The sequence below is a fragment of the Melanotaenia boesemani genome, chromosome 13, assembly GCF_017639745.1.
Source record: "Melanotaenia boesemani isolate fMelBoe1 chromosome 13, fMelBoe1.pri, whole genome shotgun sequence".
Classification (NCBI taxonomy): domain Eukaryota; kingdom Metazoa; phylum Chordata; class Actinopteri; order Atheriniformes; family Melanotaeniidae; genus Melanotaenia; species Melanotaenia boesemani.
The window spans coordinates 28,631,625-28,653,102 of record NC_055694.1 but is presented as its reverse complement, the minus strand read 5'-3'; the positions used below and the strand labels follow the sequence as shown (position 1 = coordinate 28,653,102).

Sequence of the window (21,478 nt, the reverse complement as noted above, 5' to 3'; positions counted from 1 at the left end):
GGTGTCAATGGTTGTCTTTTGGACAACTGTCAGGTCAGCAGTCTTCCCCATGATTGTGTAGCCAAAAGAACCAGACTGAGAGACCATTTAAAGGCCTTTGCAGGTGTTTTGAGTTAATTAGCTGATTAGAGTTTGGCACCAGGTGTCTTCAATATTGAACCTTTCCACAATATTCTAATTTTCTGAGAAACTCAATTTGGGGTTTTAATTAGTTGTCAGTTATAATCATCAACATTTAAAGAAATAAACATTTAAAATGTGTCAGTCTTTGAGGAATGAATGTCTACATTATACAAGTTTCACTTTTTGAACGGAATTACTGCAATTAATCAACTTTTTCATTATATTCTAATTTTATGATGAGCACCTGTAAGTATGTGGATGGACTTATGTACTAGCAACCCATCAGTGTGTGCACTACCTCTTGCCTGACAAGTGGGAAAGGCCCCAGCTGCCCTGGGACCCTGAATTGGATTAAGGAAGTATAGAAGATGGATGAACTGACTGTGTGCAAGTTTCCAGTAAATCATAGCGTTGAGGGTTCCGTCCTCCTCAGTGTACAACAAGCTAGAAGAGAGCCTCTGTTGTCTTTCACATCCCCCTCATGAACCTGATGATGTCCACAGAGTTAATGTGTTCAGCCTTTAGAAAGGCCTTTACTTCTTGAGTTTGGATTGTTGATAATGTGATCCAAATATTACTTGGTGTTGCTTTGTCACAGCTAACTGTTCTTTCCGCTTCCACCATGTAGAAGCAGCCACGTTCTGGTTCAGTCTCTGCAGCTGCATATTAGCATGATTGCTGGAGAGAGATGGGGTAAAGGGGCAGGCAGAGGATGTCTCAGTGTGACCTGATGTTGGGGGATGTTTTTGTTCTTGTTAATTTTCAAATGATTGGGAGGTATCCTGTTATTCAGGATTGAACAAAGTAAAAACACAGAGACTTACACGAAAGAAAGAAAAATACAATCACAAAAGCTTCAGGCCCTGTTACAGATGTACACCGGTGTCAGAGCTTGTATGGATTCACAGGAAGGTGCCAAAACCAAAATACTTTATTTTCTAAAACAAAGCATTGAAGGTGATCTCAAAGGTTGAGCATGAACTGACAAAAACTGACCAAACTGGTGACTTGTCAGACACCATCGAACAAAGGAGACATAGACAAGGAATTGGTGAAGAAGAAAGAAAAATCTTGAGCATTTATATTGTAAGATTACCAACGAGTGGCAATCAGTAAGTGAAACCCTAAACAGAAGATAAAATAATATGAATTAAATATGAATTAAATTAAAATAATTTATTTATCCCCACAGGGAAATTGTAATGTTGTATTAGGTTTTTATTTTTGCTTTTTTAAATAGAAATTTAGAATTTTGAAACAACTATAACAGAAACATTAAATTACATAAAAAAATTAATATTTATTGATCCCTCAGGGGAAATTCTTTTGTAAAGAAATAATTAATTGCCAATCATATTGCTCTGGTGAGTGATGGCTGCTAGCAAGAATGACTTCCTTTATCTTTCTGTCTTACAGTACACTTGAAGAAACCTCTGACTGAACACTGTTATTTCCTCACTGTGTTCTATCAGTTTGAAAAATTCTCCATTGTGGCAGCAGTTTGTTCAACATTCTTCTCTGTACAGAGTTTTTGCTGCTACGCTGCTGCACCAGCAGATGCTGTAAAGTTGATTGCATTTTCCACAGCAGACACATAGAAGATATGAAGCATCAGTCACAGGATTGTAGCTTCTTGAAGAAGCAGTCTGCTCTGGCCTTTCTTTTAGAGAGCCTTGTGTAATTTCCAGTCTAGTCTGTTGTCCAGATGTCAGTATAAAAACCAGAAAAATAAAACTATAAAATTTTAATTTGAAACATAAACCCAAACAGACCAAAACCCACCCAATTATTTTAAGCTGTTTATTAACTACTTAAAACCTGCTGGATCATACATTTTCCATGTTACTCAGTTTATAAACATTTTTTGTTTGTAAAAAATATTTGAAAATGTTACTGGTGTCTAAATTCAATGTGGGGATTATTTTCAGTTGTTTTACAGGAATTTGTGTACACAAACATCTACGGTAGAAAATACACCTGTTTCCCATTCTGGGTAATTCTTTGGAATCTGACTAAAGTTAAGGATAAAAAGAATTTAAAGTAGACTTCAGACGTGTCTTCAAGTTGGTACAGAAGGGTGTCAACAGAATTTAAATGAATCATCTTCTTTTGAAGGAAGTATGAGGGAGACATACTGAATCAGTCTTGGTTGGCAGAGAAATCTCAGCTGAATGGAGCAGGAAACCGACTCACAACAGGCCTCTTGCATTTACTCACATGCACAACCTGGCACTCAAGGCTCCATCAAGTTGTGTGATATATTATTGATGATAATAACCCTCCTCTTTTCCCTTCCATGTGCTTATATCTTAAAATAGATACAGGATGTTATGGATTAGCATACACTACCGGTGTGGCAGAAATATGTAGTGAATTGCTATTATCTGGCTTTTCACACAGACTAATAAATGATTTCTAAGTACTGACAGGCACTATGGTTAAATGTTTGAGATGATGTCCTTTACACTCTGCAGCCATACAGCCACATGTCAAGTAAGAGCACACATCTGCCCCCACCCACTGATGCATCCACCATTACTTGGCCTGGGATTAGACAGAATGGTGTTGATTGGTGGATCATCCCATGAAGCTAAAAGGTGATTGGCTACTGAACTCTTGGTTTTCAGCCAGCTAAGTGTCAGGTTGACTCAGCAGTACCAGCCTGCACGTTGAAGCATCCATAAACACACCGGTTGTCCCGGCAATTGTTGCTGATCACCCTTCTTTCTTAGTGCTTGTCACTCACTGCTTATTTGTCTGCTTCTTCCTCCAGGCACGTGGCGTTGAGCTGAAGATCACAGGGAGAGAGGAAGAACAGAAGAAACGTGAAGTTCCCAGAGATTGCCTGGCTCCATGTCTGCGCCTGCTCCAGCCAATCGCAGGTCTACGTCGGGCTCTCGCCGGTAGGTTGCCATCAAAGACCTGTGAGCTTGTTTGGGGTGCCAGTGTTTATGTGCATTCTAAGGTGGGCACAGCTAAATGTCAGGGGCATATCAGTCATGGCTGGGGAAATTAAAGAGACACCATTAACTGAAAACGGTGTATTTATAAAACAGAATATGCTATTTGCTTTGCTGTTGTTGAAGATCACTGGTTCGAGCCTCGACTGGGGGGAGGTTTGAACATTGGCTTTTCTGTGTGGAGTTTGCATGTTCTCCCCTTGTATGCATGGGTTCTCTGCAGGTACTCCGGCTTCCTCCCACCAGCAAAGACATGCATGTCAGGTTAATTGGTCACTCTAAATTCTCCCTAGGAGTGAGTGTGAGCGTGAATCATTGTTTGTTTCTCTGTGTTGGCCCTGCGATGGACTGGTGACCGGTCCAGGGTGTACCCTGCCTCTCACCTGCTAATTGCTATAATAGGCTCCAGCTTTCCTGCAACCTTGAATTTGACTAAGCAATAGAGAAAATGAATGAATAAAGAAATTCTTCAGGGCTGCAATCCACTTATGTAGCTGTACATGCTGGTTAGTTGTAGAAAATACACTAAACTAGATATTTTCTAAGCAGAACACAGCCCTCATTAATACACCTGTGCTTGTCCTATTTCAGGTCAACTGTGTGTGGAAAAAAATCCTATATAGAAAATATGTTGATTTTTTACATTGTGTATCTCAAGCTACAGTATATCCACTTTATCCTGCAGAGGAAGATGCTATTTCTTTTTAACATTATGATATCACTGTTGTGTTTTCCTTATTTTTGAGGTCAAATTTGTTTTAAGTTGCATTAAACCCACAGTTTAAAAGAAAATCTAATAGCTAATATTTCAAACTATATTTATTCTGTAATATTAAAGGTCTCATCACACCTTTCTATCACATTTACATTTCGGGCCCATTATCAATAATCATCAAAAGTCAGGTGTCACCCAAAAACAACGAGATTAAATGAATAGGTCAAATTCCAAATGACCACACCAATGAAAATAAAAAAGTGCACTGAAAATGGGAAACATTTTCCCCCATGATCCCCCATGATCTGTCAAAATCCTCCACATTGTCATTAAGCCCAAAACATTCTCCCAAAATTAAATTTCCCTTCATTTGTTAAACTCTGGAGGAGCAGGGTCCCTCCTCGCACTAAGAATCACTCAAGCAGCTGTAATCACCCCCACTTTAATAACCACTAAATCATATTTTGAAATTCCACGCAATACAGACTGATTCCCTAATAAACATAATCTTGGTGACATGGGTGATGTGAAGCCAATCCACTTCCCCATGCTGTCCAATACTCTCTGCCAAAAGGTATAAACAACCCCACATTCCCATCGTGTACGAATGTCCCTGGATCTGAGCGGCATTTCCAACATACATTATTAAGCATAATTCCCATTCTGTGAAGTTTAGAGGGAGTAAAATATTACCTATGTAGTAATTTATACTGAGTAAATTTGCCTCTAGTCTCGCTTACATATTTATTGGCATGTGACAGAATCTTATTCCAATCTTCTTTACCTGTGACCTCACTCAGATCCCTTTTCCATATGGTCCTTAAATTTTCACATATATCCTTTTTAAGACTGTTTAACAATTTTTAGAAAACAGCTGATTTTTGTGTTACTCCCAGCAATTCGAAAAAAGTCACCACTGTATTTGTGCCATGAGTAAATGTGCCCCCTAGTAATACAGTCCCTTTTGTAGGTGCTTCCAAAAATTAGTCTTCATTTCCAAACCATATTTTTGAGTGATCAGAGCAAAGGACATAATCGTTCTCTCTGAATAAAGGTCACTTCTATACCTTTGACAAGCTATTTCCTCCATTAAAACAGGTTCTTTCCCAATCCGTGCTGCCGAGTTGTACCACAGCGAGGCATAAGGTTGTTTTAAGTGGGACACGCCACACATCTTGTGTACCTCCTCCAACTCCCACTCAATCTTGATCCAGCTCAATTCAGAGTTTGCTTACTAGTCTCGACATTTCAAATGCTAAGTTATACAGTCTCACATTTGGAAGGCTCAAAAGTGGCATCCCTTCTGATTTGCATGCCCCCAGCATGAACACCTCTGATTTCTTTATCTGCTCTAATAGCCAGAGCCAGAGGTTCCAAAGATATAGTAAAGAGCAATAGGGATAAAGGACACCCCTAACAGGTTCTGCAAGATTGCTGAAAAAAGTCTGACACTAACTCACTTGTCAAAACTGCAGCTCTCGGACTAGAATATATTGTCTTGCAGAATCCAGGCCCGAACCAAAACCCCATTCCACCCTGTCAAATGCCTTTTTCGCATCAAGCGAGAAGGCTGCAATGCTAGACTAGATTTACTTATATGCATAAGGTGAAAAAGTCTTCACATGTTGTCTCCCGAACATCTATTCTTAACAAAGCCCACCTAATCACCATTGATGATCTCTGGAAATATCTTAACCAAGTGAAAGGACAAAACCTTTGTAAAAATCTTGCCGTCTCACTGGTCGATACTTTGCTGGGTCTGATATATCCCTATCTTTTTTTAGGAATAAGAGTAATAAGCGTATCATTAAATGTACTCTGTAAACTGCCCATTTCTAGTGCCTCTAAATAAAATTTATGCAAAACTGGTGTCAAAATATCAATATATTTCTTATAATATTCAATTTAGAAGCCATCCAAACCTGGTGACTTCCCATTATTAACAGATCGAATAGCCACTCTAATCTCTTCTTTTGTTATAGGCGCATCCAACCTGAGAGATGCTAATTGTAAGGCTAGCAAAAAATTTTTACCTCTTCATTACGCGTACCAGCATAGGTATACAATTCTTGATAGAATGATTTAAAAGCTGAATTTATTTCTTTTATTGAGGCAACAACTACGTAGATTATCCTTTTTAATCATTGCAATATTGTTCGGGTTATCTTGTTGCTTTAGTTGTCTTGCTAATAAATTCCCATTCTTTTCACCACCTTCATATAATTTTGTCCTAAGCCTTAATAAGGCATACTTAGTCTTTTTATTATAAATAAAATGTAGCCTATATTTTAATTTAAAGATAATTTAGCATTTATCATTTGAATATTGCCTCGTCAGTTTTTTCTCTAATTCACATATTTCTTTATCTAATTTCTTTTCTCTTGCCACCAATCTCATTCATTCGTACCAATCTCACAGCCCATCACTGAGTCTACTAAAGTGTTTCATAACAAAAAGAAATCTATCCTTTAGTATGTTATATGGCAATTAGAATAAAATGTGTAATCTCTTTCCTTAGGATTAACTAGCCTCCATATGTCCACTAGGCTTAGGTCCTCTACCAACAAATAAATACCCTCTCTGTCCCTAGGTGAAGATTTACCCCTGGGCTTGCTCTTATCAGTCATCCCATCCATCACCTGATTAAAATCTCCAGCTAACATGACTTGTTCCTCACTATGTCCTATTATTTTCTTTATTCCTGGAAAAAATCTGGTTCCTCTACATTCGGTGTACATATGTTGCACAAAACCGTCCGAATCCCATTAATTAGTACTTCCAAGCATATAATACACCCTTCCCTATCCTGATATTTTTTTGTTATACAAAACTTAAGTTTTTATTCATAAAGATCAAAACACAATTTCTTTTGCTAGAATATGAACTATGGAAGACTGTGCCCATCCAATCCCTTTTAAACTTCCTTACCTTCTCCTCTCCCTCAATATGTGAGTCTTGAATTAATACTAAATCCATATTTTTCTGTTTTAAATATGTCAGAACCTTCTTCCTTTTAACTGGGTTCCCGCATCCATTTATGTTCCATGATACTATTTCAGTATACCCATTCATCTCTTTCTAACTGAAAAATATAGGCGAGGAAAAAAAAGAGATAAAACAAGGCAAACTTACTACTTCACTTCCTCTAGACCCAGCCACCTTCTAGCCATGAGGCTTCAGACAGATGAGCGTTTGCTGGCATTTTCTGTATTAAAGACAAAGACGGCGGCGTAATGTGATCCAAAAATAGTAAATTCTTCTTTTCCCTTTTTTATTGGGAGCTGTACCGTTCGGAGGACAACTTTGACAAATATGCTTGTCATAATTTTTTGAACAATGATAGCTTAAACTGCGTCAGTCAGGGCTCGACACACGGGAGACGCCGTTGCTCCTTCTCCATTCATTTCCTGTAGAACTTGCACGATGAGGCGAAAATTGCTGCCCTCCTCCAACCAAGCGACAAGCGACATTCGTGCATGTGAAATGTCCTCGTTAATGTAGACATGCACGCTGGGGCTAGTGATGCGACACAAGACAATAGGAAAATGTTCAATTTTTGTCACTGTCCCATGACACTACAACGAAGCAGCGAGAGGCTTCAGTGACTGATCAATGAGAGCAGGCTAGACAGTGCAGTCTGCAAACACTTTCAACATGGAAGAATATAGATCATTTTTAGCTGTGTCTGACTTTCCCATACTTTACAATACTTCACACAAAGATTATAGAGATGTAAATGAAAAGGTGGACGCATGGCACCAGGGTGAATTTCTCTAGGGACGTTAACTCTGCATTAATCTTTCTGCTTCTTAATAAAGGGACGGATCTGGTGGAATGCTCTTACTACAAGCCTCTCTCACTCTTAAATGCGGATCTAAAAATTTACGCTAAAGTTTTAGCTCAATGACTTCAAGCCTGTATGTTAGATTTAGTGCATTATGATCAAATGGGTTTCATCAGGTCAAGACTGACCTCTGGCAATGTTAGAAGATTATTACATGTTATAGAGGGCTCCACAAAAACTAAACTCTCCTGCTGCTGTCCTATCACTACATGTAATGAATTCTTTTGATTGCTTGGAATGGCCTTTCTTGTGGTCAGTACTTGAAGTTATGGGGTTTGGTGCCCAGTTTGTCAATATTATTAAGGTACTTTACAAAAACCAGACAGCTTTTGGACAGCTTGTGGTACTTTCAGGTCAAACCAGCTCCCCTTTGCTATTTCAAGAGGCTCGAGACAGAGCTGTCCTCTCAGTCCCTATTGTTTGCTCTCTTTTCCCTAGCACAAGCCCTTCACAACAATCTCTCCCACCTTGATCAGTGGAACATTTCACCATCACTCACTATTCGGATGATATTTTCCTGTATATAGATAACCCAGCACAATCTGTCCCCCATATCCTTTCAACATTCGAACAAAAAAAGCTTTTCTGTTTTAAAAGAAATTGACAAAAAATCTGCATTGTTAGCTCTAAGCTCAGGAGGCGTATGATGTTGCCGTCCCTATATCTGTTCTGGTTATTGATATCTTTACTTATCTTGGGATAAACCTTTCCTCTTCAATACAGACAATAATTAAAAACAATTTCTGCAGAACGCTTAACGGAAAAATTGCAGATTTGGACAGATGGTCTAAATTTCCCAACTCGCTCTGCAGTTGGAATCCCATTAATGAAATTAACGTTCTGCCCAGGATCAGTTTTGTCAGGCCTTTACACTTAGACCTTTATTAACCTAGTTTCGAACTGATGCTCAGGTCTCATGGCTCTAAGTGGAAAGACAAAGGCATCAGAATACTGGGAGATATTTATGATGAGGGGGGTTTACTCTTATTTCAAGATATACTGTACGTACCACGCATGACATACCGCATACTTCTTTTTTCTTTTATCTACAGTTACGATCTGCCTTACAAGCGAGCACACCCTCACGGGGTCCTCTTGCACTTCATTCACTTCATAAAGTGCTGCGCTCTGCTTGAGACACAAGTGGTTTCATTTCCAGACCCTACTGGTTTATTGCACTGAATGCTTATAGACCAGTGGTGTTGGACACAATGTGGAGGAGAGAACTGGACCCCAGATTTGATTGGGATGAACTGTGGGAGAATTTGACATCAGAAATCCTGATCATCAGCAAATTCATTACAATTTTATTCACAGGCTATATTTTACTCGTAGGAAACTCTTTTCAACAGCTTGAGTTCATGGAGCAAAGGAGTCGGCAGAATAGACCTGGTACACTCTTTCGATCATCCACTGGGATGTTCTGGGGTAGTGCAGGATGGGGGGAGATGACCTGGATCCAGGGTAAAAGGGGTGTGAGGGCTAGGCATTATTCTAATGTTTTTTTATTATTATTATTTCTCAGATTTTTTTTTTCTTTTTAAATGTCAGTGTTTTGAGTCTTGTCCTCAGGTATGTCTTCATGTGTAGTCCTAAAATAAAGTTGATCACAAAAAAGAAATGATCAGTGTGTGTTTTGGTTGTTGGATTTTCCATTTAGGTGAGTATTACAAAACAAAATGAGCATTTTCATTTTAACAATGAAAAACTTAATGAAATATGAGGCATTTTTCCTTTTAACTATTAAAACAGAATGTTAAAAAATTGAAAATGGCTTGAATTTCATTTTATAGTTTGCAGGGAAAAAAAAAAGACAGGAATTTCAGACAGGACGTGGTGCTTTATGTGGGCAAATCTGTAGTGGAAGGGACCTACCAGGTCAACAAATTCGGATGAAAAGGGGCTTTTTCCACCAAAATTTTCTAGAATTTCATCATCCAAAATTTATTTACTAGCGTAAAAGAATTCCTGGAAATTTGGGTGGTTTACATTTCCACTGCAAAGTTACGGAAAATTTATTCTATGGCTGATACCATGTTGGCTGTTCTGGTCCTTCAGCTTCTTATAATTTTGTTTGTTTCTATCATTTTTACTGAATGTGTCTCCATGTATCCTACATTCAGCTTTGTCAGCTGGTCAGATATTCTTCCAGACACTGTTGTTTCTCGTTTTTGTCTCAAAGTCGCTAAGAACGTCGTCAGTAAATATGCTCAAAGCTGGGCCTTATCATCCACTTCTCATAGTTCCATTTTTCAAATGATCAAAACACAGAGTTAAATTTGTCAAAGTCAAATAAACATATTTACAGCCACACACTGGATTATACAGGAAAGTGAGGAATGGTGAATGTTGTTAATGTTGTGGAAATGTGCCACAACCCTGCAGACATTTCCGCAGGGATATTGTTCTAAAGACAGAGGACAAGAGGTAAAATACTTTTGTAAAATTTCAATTAAATTCATCTTTTATAGCGTCAATTCACATCATCATCATCTGAGGGAACTTTACATTTGGCAGCCATCTGCCTCGACCGGTTGGGGTGGAGAGGACAGGAAAGAGAGGCCAACAAGCATCACAGCTTTTAGACAGGAAGACCTGTTGACACCAATCTTTCACAAATGTCCTTCTACAAAGTCTGCATTTCACTTACTTAGCCATTCCTTTAGCTTAAAAGTATAAAATATTTACCTTATTTTGTTAATGACATCTGGCTAACTCCAGAAATTTTTCTTTACTTAATGGTTTAGCATTTCTAAAGCCATTAATTATAATCATGAGAAAAAACTTAACAATGATGCAGATTTGAAAATGAAGACATCAGAAAAAAATCCTGTGGAAATACAGAGGCTAGGTTAAACTAAACAACTCCTCTTATTCTGTCCTCTGTGTGCGTAACTCTCCATGAAGTGACAGACAGCTGAACAGGTGTATGAGGCACTCAAGATTTAAATGATGACAAGGACGTGGACGAAAAGTTCAGAGGTTTTTACTTGTCTTCTTCATCAATTGTTTTTCTTTACGGTGCTTTTCCACTTTCTTGTGAAACTAAAAGCAAACACAAGGAAATGTTCTTTTAATGTATAATTAATCACAAGCGCCTGTTTAGTTAAAGATATTGTATGTTAAAGCAGGAAGCCACTATAATTTGTCCACATACCAAATAAAGACAAAATATGGCTCAAAATCTATTCGCAAACTTTAAACATGGCAGATTTACTTACAAACAAAGCTTATTTAAGGCTCAACGCAGGCAGATGGTAAAGATTCAGCAGAGGCCCAACTGAAGCCTCCTGCTATGCCAGACTCTGGTTCAAAATGGCAGGTCTCACCTTAGACTAACCATGTGACCCAAAATGAGCAATAGAGAAACAGAATAACTGAAATGAGCTGTCTGCTTTCTCCACACAGTTAACAGGTGGTGCTAAAACATTCTACACATACATGAAACATGTAACATCACACCTATGTCTCTTTGCAGTCATGTCAGTGATGGTGGTCAGTGTCGGTATTTTTACTGTAGTTCACTTCTGTACTTGCAGCGATTAGCTTGAAGGATCTAGTAAACTATACCACACACTCTGAGTGTATTGATGTGATTTCTCCTGCAGCTACTGAACTTCCTCTGCCTGTTTCCTGGACACAGCTTAAAGAATAAAAAAGCTCTGTCAGATTGTGTCAGGGAGGCATCTTTCCATGTCCATTAACGCTCACATATCAGACATCAAGGCTCTCTCTTTGTTGTGCAGTTTGTGTATACACTTTGTGTACACAGTGTTGTTTAACACTTGATCTATTGTAGTAATTAACCTAACTGGCTACCTAAATACTAGTCAAAACTTGCTATTGATCAATTACAACTTAGGTTGTTGTACTATCTTAATCAGTACTCTTGTTCAGATGCCAAAAGCTGTGATTTATGTAAAGATCACAGACTGATAAATGTGACATGGTGTCTGTGGAAACTGGTTGCACTGGATTCACCGGCATGACAAGGACTACTCGCAGATGGCTCAGTCTGTAGCTGTGGTGTTCTCCTTTCTGTCATTTCTCCTCTTCCTCAGATTCAACCCTCTGAAGGTGTTGCAGCCCAAACGGCGCTTGCAGCAAATACTGGCGTCCTCACCCGTTCCGGTGCCCAAGCCGGCTTCGGGGCCGGGGACGTCGGGGATGGCTGCACCGGCTTCTACTGCACCGATTGCTATTCCGGTGCCTGCGCCCCCTGCGTGAGGAAAACCTCAGTTACAGTTTCCGAGGGCATGCGCTGCAACTGTAGCTGTAGCCACTAAAACAAATACAGTACATCAGCAACAACAACACACATTATCATGCTGCAGGTTAAGCTTTTACTTTCTTAACCTGTCAAGCTTTCAAACGTAGCACAACAAATCAAATATATTAGTGGGATTTTCGAAGGAGAATTACTACTAGAAATTTCTCCTGAAATTTTTTATTTATATTCACCTGTTGTTGATTATGTAAGTAACGACTCAGCACAATGGAAAATACATTTTTCTCTTGTCTTAGAGAAAAGACAGACAAAAATTAATTTAACTGACTTTACTTTTTTGTTTTGGTTTTGACTAAACAAAAGAAGACAATGTCCAAATTGTCTCAGTTTAGAGTATAACTAAAAACATGGAGCCTACGTGGACACTTCATACGAAAAAATCCAAAGCTTAACAGTAACTATGGTTACTAAGATGTTGTTTGTTTTTTCCACTGAAAAGTGAATTGCTGCCTAACTGATTTGAGTTAAATCAAATAATTATGCCTAAGTTTTTTGTTTGTTTTGTTTTTTAATAAATTTTTAATTTAGTTTGTTGTGTCACCGTTGAGTCTAATGATGTGGTGGCACCACTGTGTACTTAGCTAAGACAGTAGGTAACACACAAACTGTAGGAGTGGTAATCTCGATGTTAATTTTTAACAGCATGATGTTGTGTTTAGTGGCTATGGTGAAAATGGCCCCTGCCTTGGGATGTTGCTGTGATCCCAAGTGATCACTGCTTCACTGAGCTCACTGAGCAGCATTCTGACACTGGCATCACCTCAAGTGAGAAAGTGCGTTTTGGTTTTTCTAAAACTAAGATGTGGTTTCTCTTGAGCAAAGCTTAAGAGACACCCCACCCCCAAAACCACCATGCATGCTAGCCAATGTCTGATGCTCACTTCCACCAGATGAAAACACAAAGACTCAGGTTCTGTGCCTGCAGATGGATGGAAAAACTGTTTCTTTTATCATTATTAAGTTATATTCTTTCACTCTCCGTGCTCATTGCTTCAGCTGCTCCCCTCCCCCTGTCTCTGCTTTACTGTCTTGGCTGTTGTCAGTTGATCTTCAAAGAACTATTAAACTATCGACATCTAACCTCTTCCCTTATTGTATCACACAGGACACGATGACTCAGCACAGTAGCCAAACTAAAAGCTAATAGCTACACTAAAAATTATAGCTATAGCCAGTGTGTGATGTTGAATAGCTGTTTACTTGTGTTTTATTAAATTCCCAGGACAGAGCTGACAGTTTTTATTAATTTATTTTTGTTTTGTTTTTATTTGTGTTCTGCATGCCATTAGAAGTTGTGAAGTTTATGCTGAACATTGTCTAAATATTAATGTGGATGGATGGTAGTATAGATTATAGTGAACTTTCATTTTTATTAGGTGGAGTGATGTTTGTATGTTATAATGAATGGGGGTGTTTATTTATGTTGCTATGACTGGATGTTAGTATGAATATAAGAAAGGTTTGTGTGGATGCATTTCAGTGTGTATTAATGTATTTATGAATGGCAGTATGGGTGGCTACAAGTATGTCCATAAATATGTATTTATGGATTAAGATGGATGGATGTTAAGATACTCATGTAAATATCTGAATATGCTAATGTGTATATTATGATTGTATAAAAGTTTAGATGTATGTTAGTATATATCCAGAAGACAATGAATGAATGTGTGTAAGTATATATGCATGTATGAATGTATACATGTATGTATAAAAAAAAATGTGGGTGCATCTGAATGTGTGAGGGAATACACATGTGTACATACACGCACACACATACACACACACACATATATATATCTATATATATCTATATATATAGATATATATATATATGTATATACTGTGGTGTGAAAAAGTGTTTACCACCTTCCTGATTTCTTTTCTTTTTTTGCATGTTTGTCACACTTAAATTAAATATTAGTCAAAGACAACACAAGTAAACACAAGATGCAGTTTTCAAGTTTTTTAGGATTCAAGGATTCAAGGATTCAAGGAACTTTATTGTCATACCAGCTCACATTTACATGTTTATGGTACGAAATTAGAACTGAGGTCCCGGTTTGAGCCATAAGAAGGAGGGCAATAAGTGAAATAAAATAAGACATGAAGAGAAAAAAAAAAAAAAAAAAATAGAAATATAGGCTAAATATAAATAGAATATAAGCTAAATACAATAGAATATAAACAGCACAATTTTAAATAAAATAAAAATAAAAATAACAGTAAACACTAAAGAGCCCAGTTTGCATGTGCAGCCTAGATAAATATGTGCAAGTATGTATGTGCATGAGGTAGTGGTAGTCCAAAGTATAACATTTCTGATATTAATATTAGTGATATTGCACTTATATGGACAGCAGGTAAACATGTAAACATGTGGACAGGAACTCCCCTGGGGGGGGTAAAGTGTTTGCAGTGCAGGTCTGTTTGTCGGAGTGGGGGGGTGGATTCAGTTTAGGATGGGGATGGGGGCAGGGCAGCAGGGTTTGGGCTGGTGTTCAGAGGTGGGGAAGTAGGGTGGGTAAGGGTGGGGTAGGGTGGGGAGGAGTCTACAAGGCATGGCAAGAGTTCAGCAGTCTGACAGCTTCGGGGAAGAAGCTGTTCCTGAACCTGGTGGTCTTGCTCCTTATGCATCTCAGCCGCCTGCCTGAGGGGAGGGGTTGGAAATTATTACTAAGGGAGAAAAAAATCTAAACCTACACGGCCTTGTGTGAAAAAGTGATTGGCTCCTAAACTTAATACCTGGTTGGCATCCTTAGCAGCAACAACTGCAAGCAAGTATTTGCCATTGTTGCGATTCAGCCACATTGGAGGGTTTTTGACCATGAATCACCTTTTTAAAGTCATGTATCCAGTGTATACAAGCAATTTGTTTTTGGTTTTTTTTGTTCTGTTTTTTTTTTTTTGTTTTTTTGTGACCTCTTGGATGAGTCGTCACAGCGCTCTTGGGGTAATTTTGGCCGGCCACTCCTAGGAAGGTTCACTACTGTTCCAGGTTTTCACCATTTGTGGATAATGGCTCTGGTGCCAAAGGCTTTAGAAAAAGCTTTATAATTTTTTCCAGACTGCTCTCAATTACTTTCTTTCTCATTTGTTCCCAAATTTCTTTGGCTCTTGACATGATGTCTAGCTTTTGAGGATAATTTTTGTCCACTTCACCTTGTCAGGCAGGTCCATTGTAAGTGATTTCTTCATTAAGAACAGATGTGGTATCATCAGGCCTGGGTGTGGCTAGAGAAATTGAACTCTGGTGTTACAAACCACAGTTATGTTTTAACAGGGGGGCAATCACTTTTTCACACAGGGCCATGTAGGATAAAAAATTTTCTCCTTTAATAGTAAAAATCTTTATTTAAAAACTGCATTTTGTGTTTAATTGTGTTGTCTTTAATATTTAAATTTGTTTGATGATCTGAAACATTTAAGTGTGAAAAACATGCAAGAAAATAAGAAAGCAAGAAGGTGGCAAACACTTTATCACACCACTTTTTATACACACACACACACACACGTGTGTTTTGGCCTGTCATGAAGATAGAAATGACTGTCATTAAGACGTATAACTAAATACACATAATTAACGAATAGGTTTTCTTGGTCTAGTTATCCTTCTTCTTTGACATGACTAGTAACAGGTTAACACTAGAATAAGACAAAAGCAACGTTTTAGATCCAGTGCTTTGCTGTTTTAGTTCTCATCTTCTGTGTGCAAACCCCCGATTGCTGCTCTGACTGGTCCTGCTTGTCCCCACCACCTCCCACTCGGGAGGCCAGTGATTGGGCAACAATCATGTCCCTTTAAAGACTTTATAAAATGTGCTTTCTTTTGGCATATTTGATTTGTTGTAAACCTTTACAGTAAGCAATAAGTCTTGACAGAGGTTGCCCATCACCGATAATCCTTCCTTTCCTATCTACCACCGATGTACCAGCACTGAACTCCACATTGTTTTCTTTCAAGTGACAGAAGCAATGTCTTCAGGTGCAACAAGTATCAGCAGGTGTTTGGAGAGTAAAAACAAAATAGAATCATGAGCAAGCAGCTGGTCTGCCTCATTAAATTTTTTTTATTTTTAACATGAAAGAAGGAGAAGAAAGGCACCGTTTGTGATAGGGTGAAAAGCAAAAGACAAGCCAACATCCTGGATTTTATTTTATGCTTCATAGTTAATTTATTCCAACATCTTTAAGAAATTAATTGACCTTTTTGTTCTAAAATAAAACTTATCCAGATGTACATAAAAAAATCTGAACCTGTCATAATCTGATTTGAATGATTTGTATTTTATCAGGTGTAATAATCATTTTGTTGCATCTTTGATGATCGGATCTCTTTAAGATAGTTACTGTTTGTAAACAGATTTGTTTGAAAGCTTACCAGTATCTAATTGCTTGTATATGATGTGGCTGTTTTGAAGAAACATTGATGTTACTTTGCTTCATTCAGATGTATCAAAAAAACAAACTTACAAATGGTGTTTCTGGAAGAAGAGTGGTATTTTATCTCCACCAATAAAGGCCTTAAAGCTGAAAAATGGCTATCCATATGAAACATCTTTAAGAAACAAAGTGAGGAGCTTTGTCTACTAATGCAAGGCCTTTTAGGGAGCCACCTTTTCTGTGCCACTTCAGTGCTTGTTGATATTTGACATATGCACCACCTGCTAAGTCATGCTATAATATATACCCAACATCTTCACCTCACCTCAGTTAAACTGTGCAAATACTCACAGCACACAACGTTTATTACTCAGGTGTGATCCACTGTGGAATCCTGTGTGATTTAACACCCTCTTGTCTTTGCCTGGTCAGGTTTGACTACTGCAGGTTCATAGAACTAGACTACGTTCCCATGGAGACAGGGTATATGGTCTCAATGCGCCCAACTAAAGGCTATGCATCAACCAAGTCTCCGACTAAAGGATACACTTCCACAAAGTCTCCAGAACGCCACAACCGCTCCACAAATTCTCCCTCCACCCCTCGTTCCCGGTCTGTCCCTAGTCCCTCTTCTCGCCTTTCCTCTCGATCAGTGTTGTCTGTCTAAAGCATGAGAATGATGAAACCCTCTGAGCTGCTGTTAATGTCTGATGATGTCACTTTGTGGGAAGTGTTTCCACATCATCATGTTAAGTCTGACCTCTTTTCTCCCTCTTTTCCTTATGTTTGCTCCATTTCCTGCATGTTTTCTGCTGGTTTCTAATTAGTTTTGATTTTCCAGTTTTATTTCATTTTTTGCAGAACACGTTACCCTTAAAAAAAAAACTAAACTGCACCATTACTTTTCCAGCCCCAGAGGAGTGTTTTTCTGTCTTTGATCTGTGTATTTGTGATGTGTTTGTGTATACTTGTGTTGTTTCAGCATGTTGGTTGACTGGATTAAAGACCACTCCATATCTGTTTTTATCTCTGATTCCATGAAAGTTTTGCTCAGCAGCTCATGTACTGTCTGGACTGTAGTTTTATGATGTTACCAGGTACAAACTAACATGTTCCCTTCTTTCTTGGACCAGGCGAACACAGGCTACACAAGGTAATAGAGAGCCATACGGTAATGCATCCTTCAGCAGCAGCAGCAACTCAGGCTCGTGTAAAGGCAGCGATTGTAGCCCAACTAAAGGGTAAGGTATCATAAAAAGCATGGATTTCCAATAATTTAGATCAAATGTTTCCCTTTTCAAACCTAATTTGAAATCTAAATTCATATATATAATTTGTTTGACTTATAAATCAATGATAAATGCATCAGGGAAGCAACTGTTCCAACTGTTTTTTTATTATTATTAATAAGAATATCACATATACAACATAACCGTACTTTGGACTATCTGTTCATTTTCTGCAACAGTCAATATAATATTACTCTTTTTGTTTATCACTATACTTTCCAACAGCAAAATGTAGCAGTTTCCAACTGAAAAGCCTTTAAAAAAAACAAATCCATACAAACCATCTTGAAGGATAATAATTTTGAATCTCAATCTATACACAATATTTGTCATTTAACTTTTCTTAGAAGATTGTATGAGGATTATTATTTGAAAACAACAGGTTAAAGGAGCTGGGGAGGTCTACAGAAAGAGGTTTTCACATTTTAAGATTAGCATGAAGAGTTGATGTTCTGTGTGTTAGGGGAGGCTACATTAAGTCAAACTCGAGGACTTTCACCAATAAACTCTGAGATCAATTTCGTTAACTCATGCTTTATGATTGGAAGATCCTCTGACATCAACATGGCAACATCCGCAAAGCCTGAAAATTAATTGGACCTTAATAGTAAATCGCAGGGTATTTTGAAACATGTATTATTAATAGTACTTGAGAGGCTATTCTGTGACTAAACTGATATTGAATGCCTTATACATCCATCTCTTCTGCTTAAGTATTTCATTAATGTATCCAGCTCACCTGCTGCCTGACATGAGAGCATTTCAGAACATATAAAGACAGGCCATTGTCTTAGCTCTTAATCAAATGCCATTTATAAAAAAAAATACTAGTAAAAATCACCAGGCCTGGATGCCAGTTTTTGACCCAAGACTGTTTCAACTAACACATCAGGAAAATGACTCAGGAAAACATAATGTATTATCTGTCACTTTCATTTTGGTTTTTATCTTGTGTGTCCTAGACGACAGAAGTACACATCATGTACAGACAACCATGGCATCCGCCCCCCTCCACCAGAGCAGTACCTCACACCCCTGCAGCAAAAGGAGGTGTGTATCCGACACCTGCGAGCCAAGCTTAAGGAAACTATCAACACATTGCAAGACAGGTGAGAGAGACACTGAGACAGCAAGACAGAGCGCCATTACTGCCCAGAAAGTTTGTTCTTATGGTTGACTTTAGGTTTTCTTCAGTTTTTCTTAGCTTTTCTCAATTTTAACCCTCTTAGGGACACAGAGATAGATGAGCTGCGAGGTCAGCTTTACAGGATGCAGGAGGACTGGGTTGAGGAGGAGTGCCACCGTGTAGAGGCTCAGCTAGCCCTCAAGGAGGCACGTCAGGAGATCCAGCAGCTTAAACAGGCAGTGGACACTGTTCGTGCCAGGCTCAGCGAAGCCGGTGGGCTCAGCGGGGACGTAGGGGTCCAGAAGTACTTCCAGGACATCAATACTCAGAACCACAAGCTGGAGAACCTTTTGCTCAGCATGGAATTAGCCCAGGCTGGATTAGCAAAGGAAGGTGAAGCCATACCAGGCTGTAGGACCCGTGGTGGAGGTTCAGCACCAGCATCTGTGTCAGGGGAGAGTCCTGGTGGAGTGCCTAAACTGACAGTAGGAGGGAGAGGGTCTTGCTCATGTGATGGCTCTCCAGCCCGTTCCCTGACTCGGAGCTCAACCTACACCAAGCTGAGTGATCAGGCACTGGCAGACCGAAATGGTAACGGGACAGACTTTCCGTGTCTGTCAGGGGACGGCACCCAGGATAGTGGTTTTGTGTGCTGTGGAGAAAACAACATCCCTAGCCGGACTGACCTGCTGCTGGAAGCTGCCTTCCTCTCTGAGGAAACAGCATCTTTACTCAACTCTTACACACAGACCTTTGCCCACACTCTGCCCCATTCTCTTCCTCACTCTATGCCTCACACTTATTCCCATACCTTACCTCATTCTTTCCCTCACAATATGTCCCACTCAGTGCCACACACTATGCCGCACTCCTCCACTTACGAGAAGCTGTGCACGAGTGACCGGATGACACCCTTTCGTTGTGGTTTGGGTGGAACGAGCTGCATGAGCCATCCCTGCCTGTCCCACCATCACTTGTACCTGCATCCCTTGAGGGAGACAGGTATTCAGACTGAGAGCTGTCCTATCCCTGCAACGTCTCAGTGTCCCTCAGATTTAGATACTATAGCCGAGCAACGCACTTTCCGTTCACAGGCCTGCAGCCCCACTTCCACCTGGATGTCTGATGAGGGGGAGGAGGATCTGGACTCCATTACCACCACAACGTCAGTGACTACAGCTACAGTTATGAGTACAGCCACAGAGCCTATTCCAGTGTCTAAAAAACCACTTGTCCCTCCTCTACCACGGTCTGCCACTGTAGCATTTTCAATGGAGAGCCCTTGGAGTGAGGGAAATGATGGAACTGAGAAAGATGAAAGACAGGAGAATCAGAAAAGAAAGAAGGAAGATTCAGCAACAGAGGAGCATGTGGAAACACACGAAATCACACAGGCAGAAGAGGAACAACAGATGCAAGAGAGCACAGTGAACGGGATGGATGAGGAAGATGAGGGTGCTGGGGAGGAAAAACAGCAAATCAAATTGTGTGATTTAGCAGGGATATCAATGGAGACACGGGGTGAACTTACTTTTGGAGGTTGCTGTGGAGATGAAAGTCAGGGTGAGACAGCACCTGAAAACCCAGGGTTTCAGGAGGGGCCACAGGAGGTTAATCTATCAGTAGGATCCACCCAGACAGAAACTGCTGTGCTGAGTCCAAGCTGTGCTGCAATATCTCCAGGGGTGGAAAAGCCTCACACATCCCAGCCAAGGAGATCTGCCTCCCATGAGGAGATAGTTGGAATCCCAGCAGAGGAAGTGCGCGATGAGGATGATTTCCAAGTTGAAACTAAAGATCAAGGGGCTACAGGGGGCACTGCAGAAGAGGATGAAGATTCATCTAATTCTGGAAAAATTCAGAAAAGCTACTGGAGTCGTCACTTCCTTGTTGATTTGCTGGCAGTGGCCATCCCTGTGGTGCCAACAGTTGCTTGGCTCTGCCGTGGGCCAGTGCGGGATGGACAGCCCATGTATCACATAGGCTCACTGCTAAGAGGCTGTTGCACTGTGGCACTGCACTCACTGCGCAGGGGAGGTGGACTCAGGCATTACCCCGCAGGCGGGGGAGACCTAGGGGGATCACAAATGTAACAGGCCATCATCACTGTGGTCCTCAACGACAACATCTCCTGTGTGGGTCTGGAGATTGTTCAAATTCAAGAAGGGGGAAGAGCGAGATCTTCCTGTCTGGCTGTCCTGCAGGTTAAATGCTTAGAGGATCATTGGGTACAAGAAGTGTACATTCAGGAACATCTATGACTGGTGGACTATGTTCTGTTTGTTCCTGCTCCTCGTCGTCTCCCGTTGAATGGTCCTGCTGTTGTTACCAAAATTATTTGTCTGTTGGCTTGTGCATACTGAATGAGCTGCTTAAAGTAAATGATAAACACTTGTATGATTGAAGGTGATTGTTGATTTGCTCGTAGATGCAGGGAAATGCTCATTGATCTGTCAATCACAAGTTATGACATGTTCTAATGAATATGTATGGAGAATGCATAAATAAACACAATATGTATGTATGAGTGTGTACATGTATAACCAAGTTATAACATGAGACTCTGCTCATTGATGACAGAGGAAAAATCCACTGAAACTAATGACTGTAGACACTTTTTTTTTCAAATTTATCTTTACTTCATCTGCTGTAAAGAACATTGTAGATGGACTCAGGTATGATCTAAAGGTAGAAACACAGCCAACACTGGAAGGCTGCTTCAACCCCGTCCACATCCAGTAGAAAGTGCA

The 21,478-nt window shown here is 39.6% G+C and overlaps 1 protein-coding gene across 5 annotated transcripts; it reads left to right on the top strand.

Annotated features, from left to right (window-relative positions):
• Positions 1-2,901: 2,901 nt before the first annotated feature.
• snphb (syntaphilin b) lies at positions 2,902-21,252 on the top strand. 5 transcript variants are annotated; one of them, XM_042004801.1, is made up of 6 exons: positions 2,902-3,026; positions 11,704-11,865; positions 16,746-16,925; positions 17,447-17,554; positions 18,565-18,711; positions 18,832-21,252. In XM_042004801.1, the coding sequence occupies exons 1-6, from the start codon at positions 2,977-2,979 to the stop codon at positions 20,819-20,821; spliced, it is 2,637 nt and encodes an 878-aa protein (XP_041860735.1). In that variant the 5' UTR covers positions 2,902-2,976; the 3' UTR covers positions 20,822-21,252. The 5 variants fall into 5 exon arrangements, with proteins under 5 accessions (XP_041860735.1, XP_041860736.1, XP_041860738.1 ...); XM_042004802.1 differs by lacking the exon at positions 11,704-11,865; XM_042004800.1 differs by lacking the exon at positions 2,902-3,026 and having other exon boundaries at positions 10,161-11,865.
• The last annotated feature ends 226 nt before the right edge of the window (positions 21,253-21,478 follow it).

Excerpts from the sequence above, each read along its gene's own strand:
- snphb (XM_042004800.1), top strand. The coding sequence starts at position 11,648 with ATGGCTCAGTCTGTAGCTGTGGTGTTCTCCTTTCTGTCATTTCTCCTC. Across the intron at positions 11,866-16,745 it reads CCGGTGCCTGCGCCCCCTGC|GTTTGACTACTGCAGGTTCA; the intron begins GTGAGGAAAACC and ends TTGCCTGGTCAG. Across the intron at positions 18,712-18,831 it reads ATCAACACATTGCAAGACAG|GGACACAGAGATAGATGAGC; the intron begins GTGAGAGAGACA and ends TAACCCTCTTAG.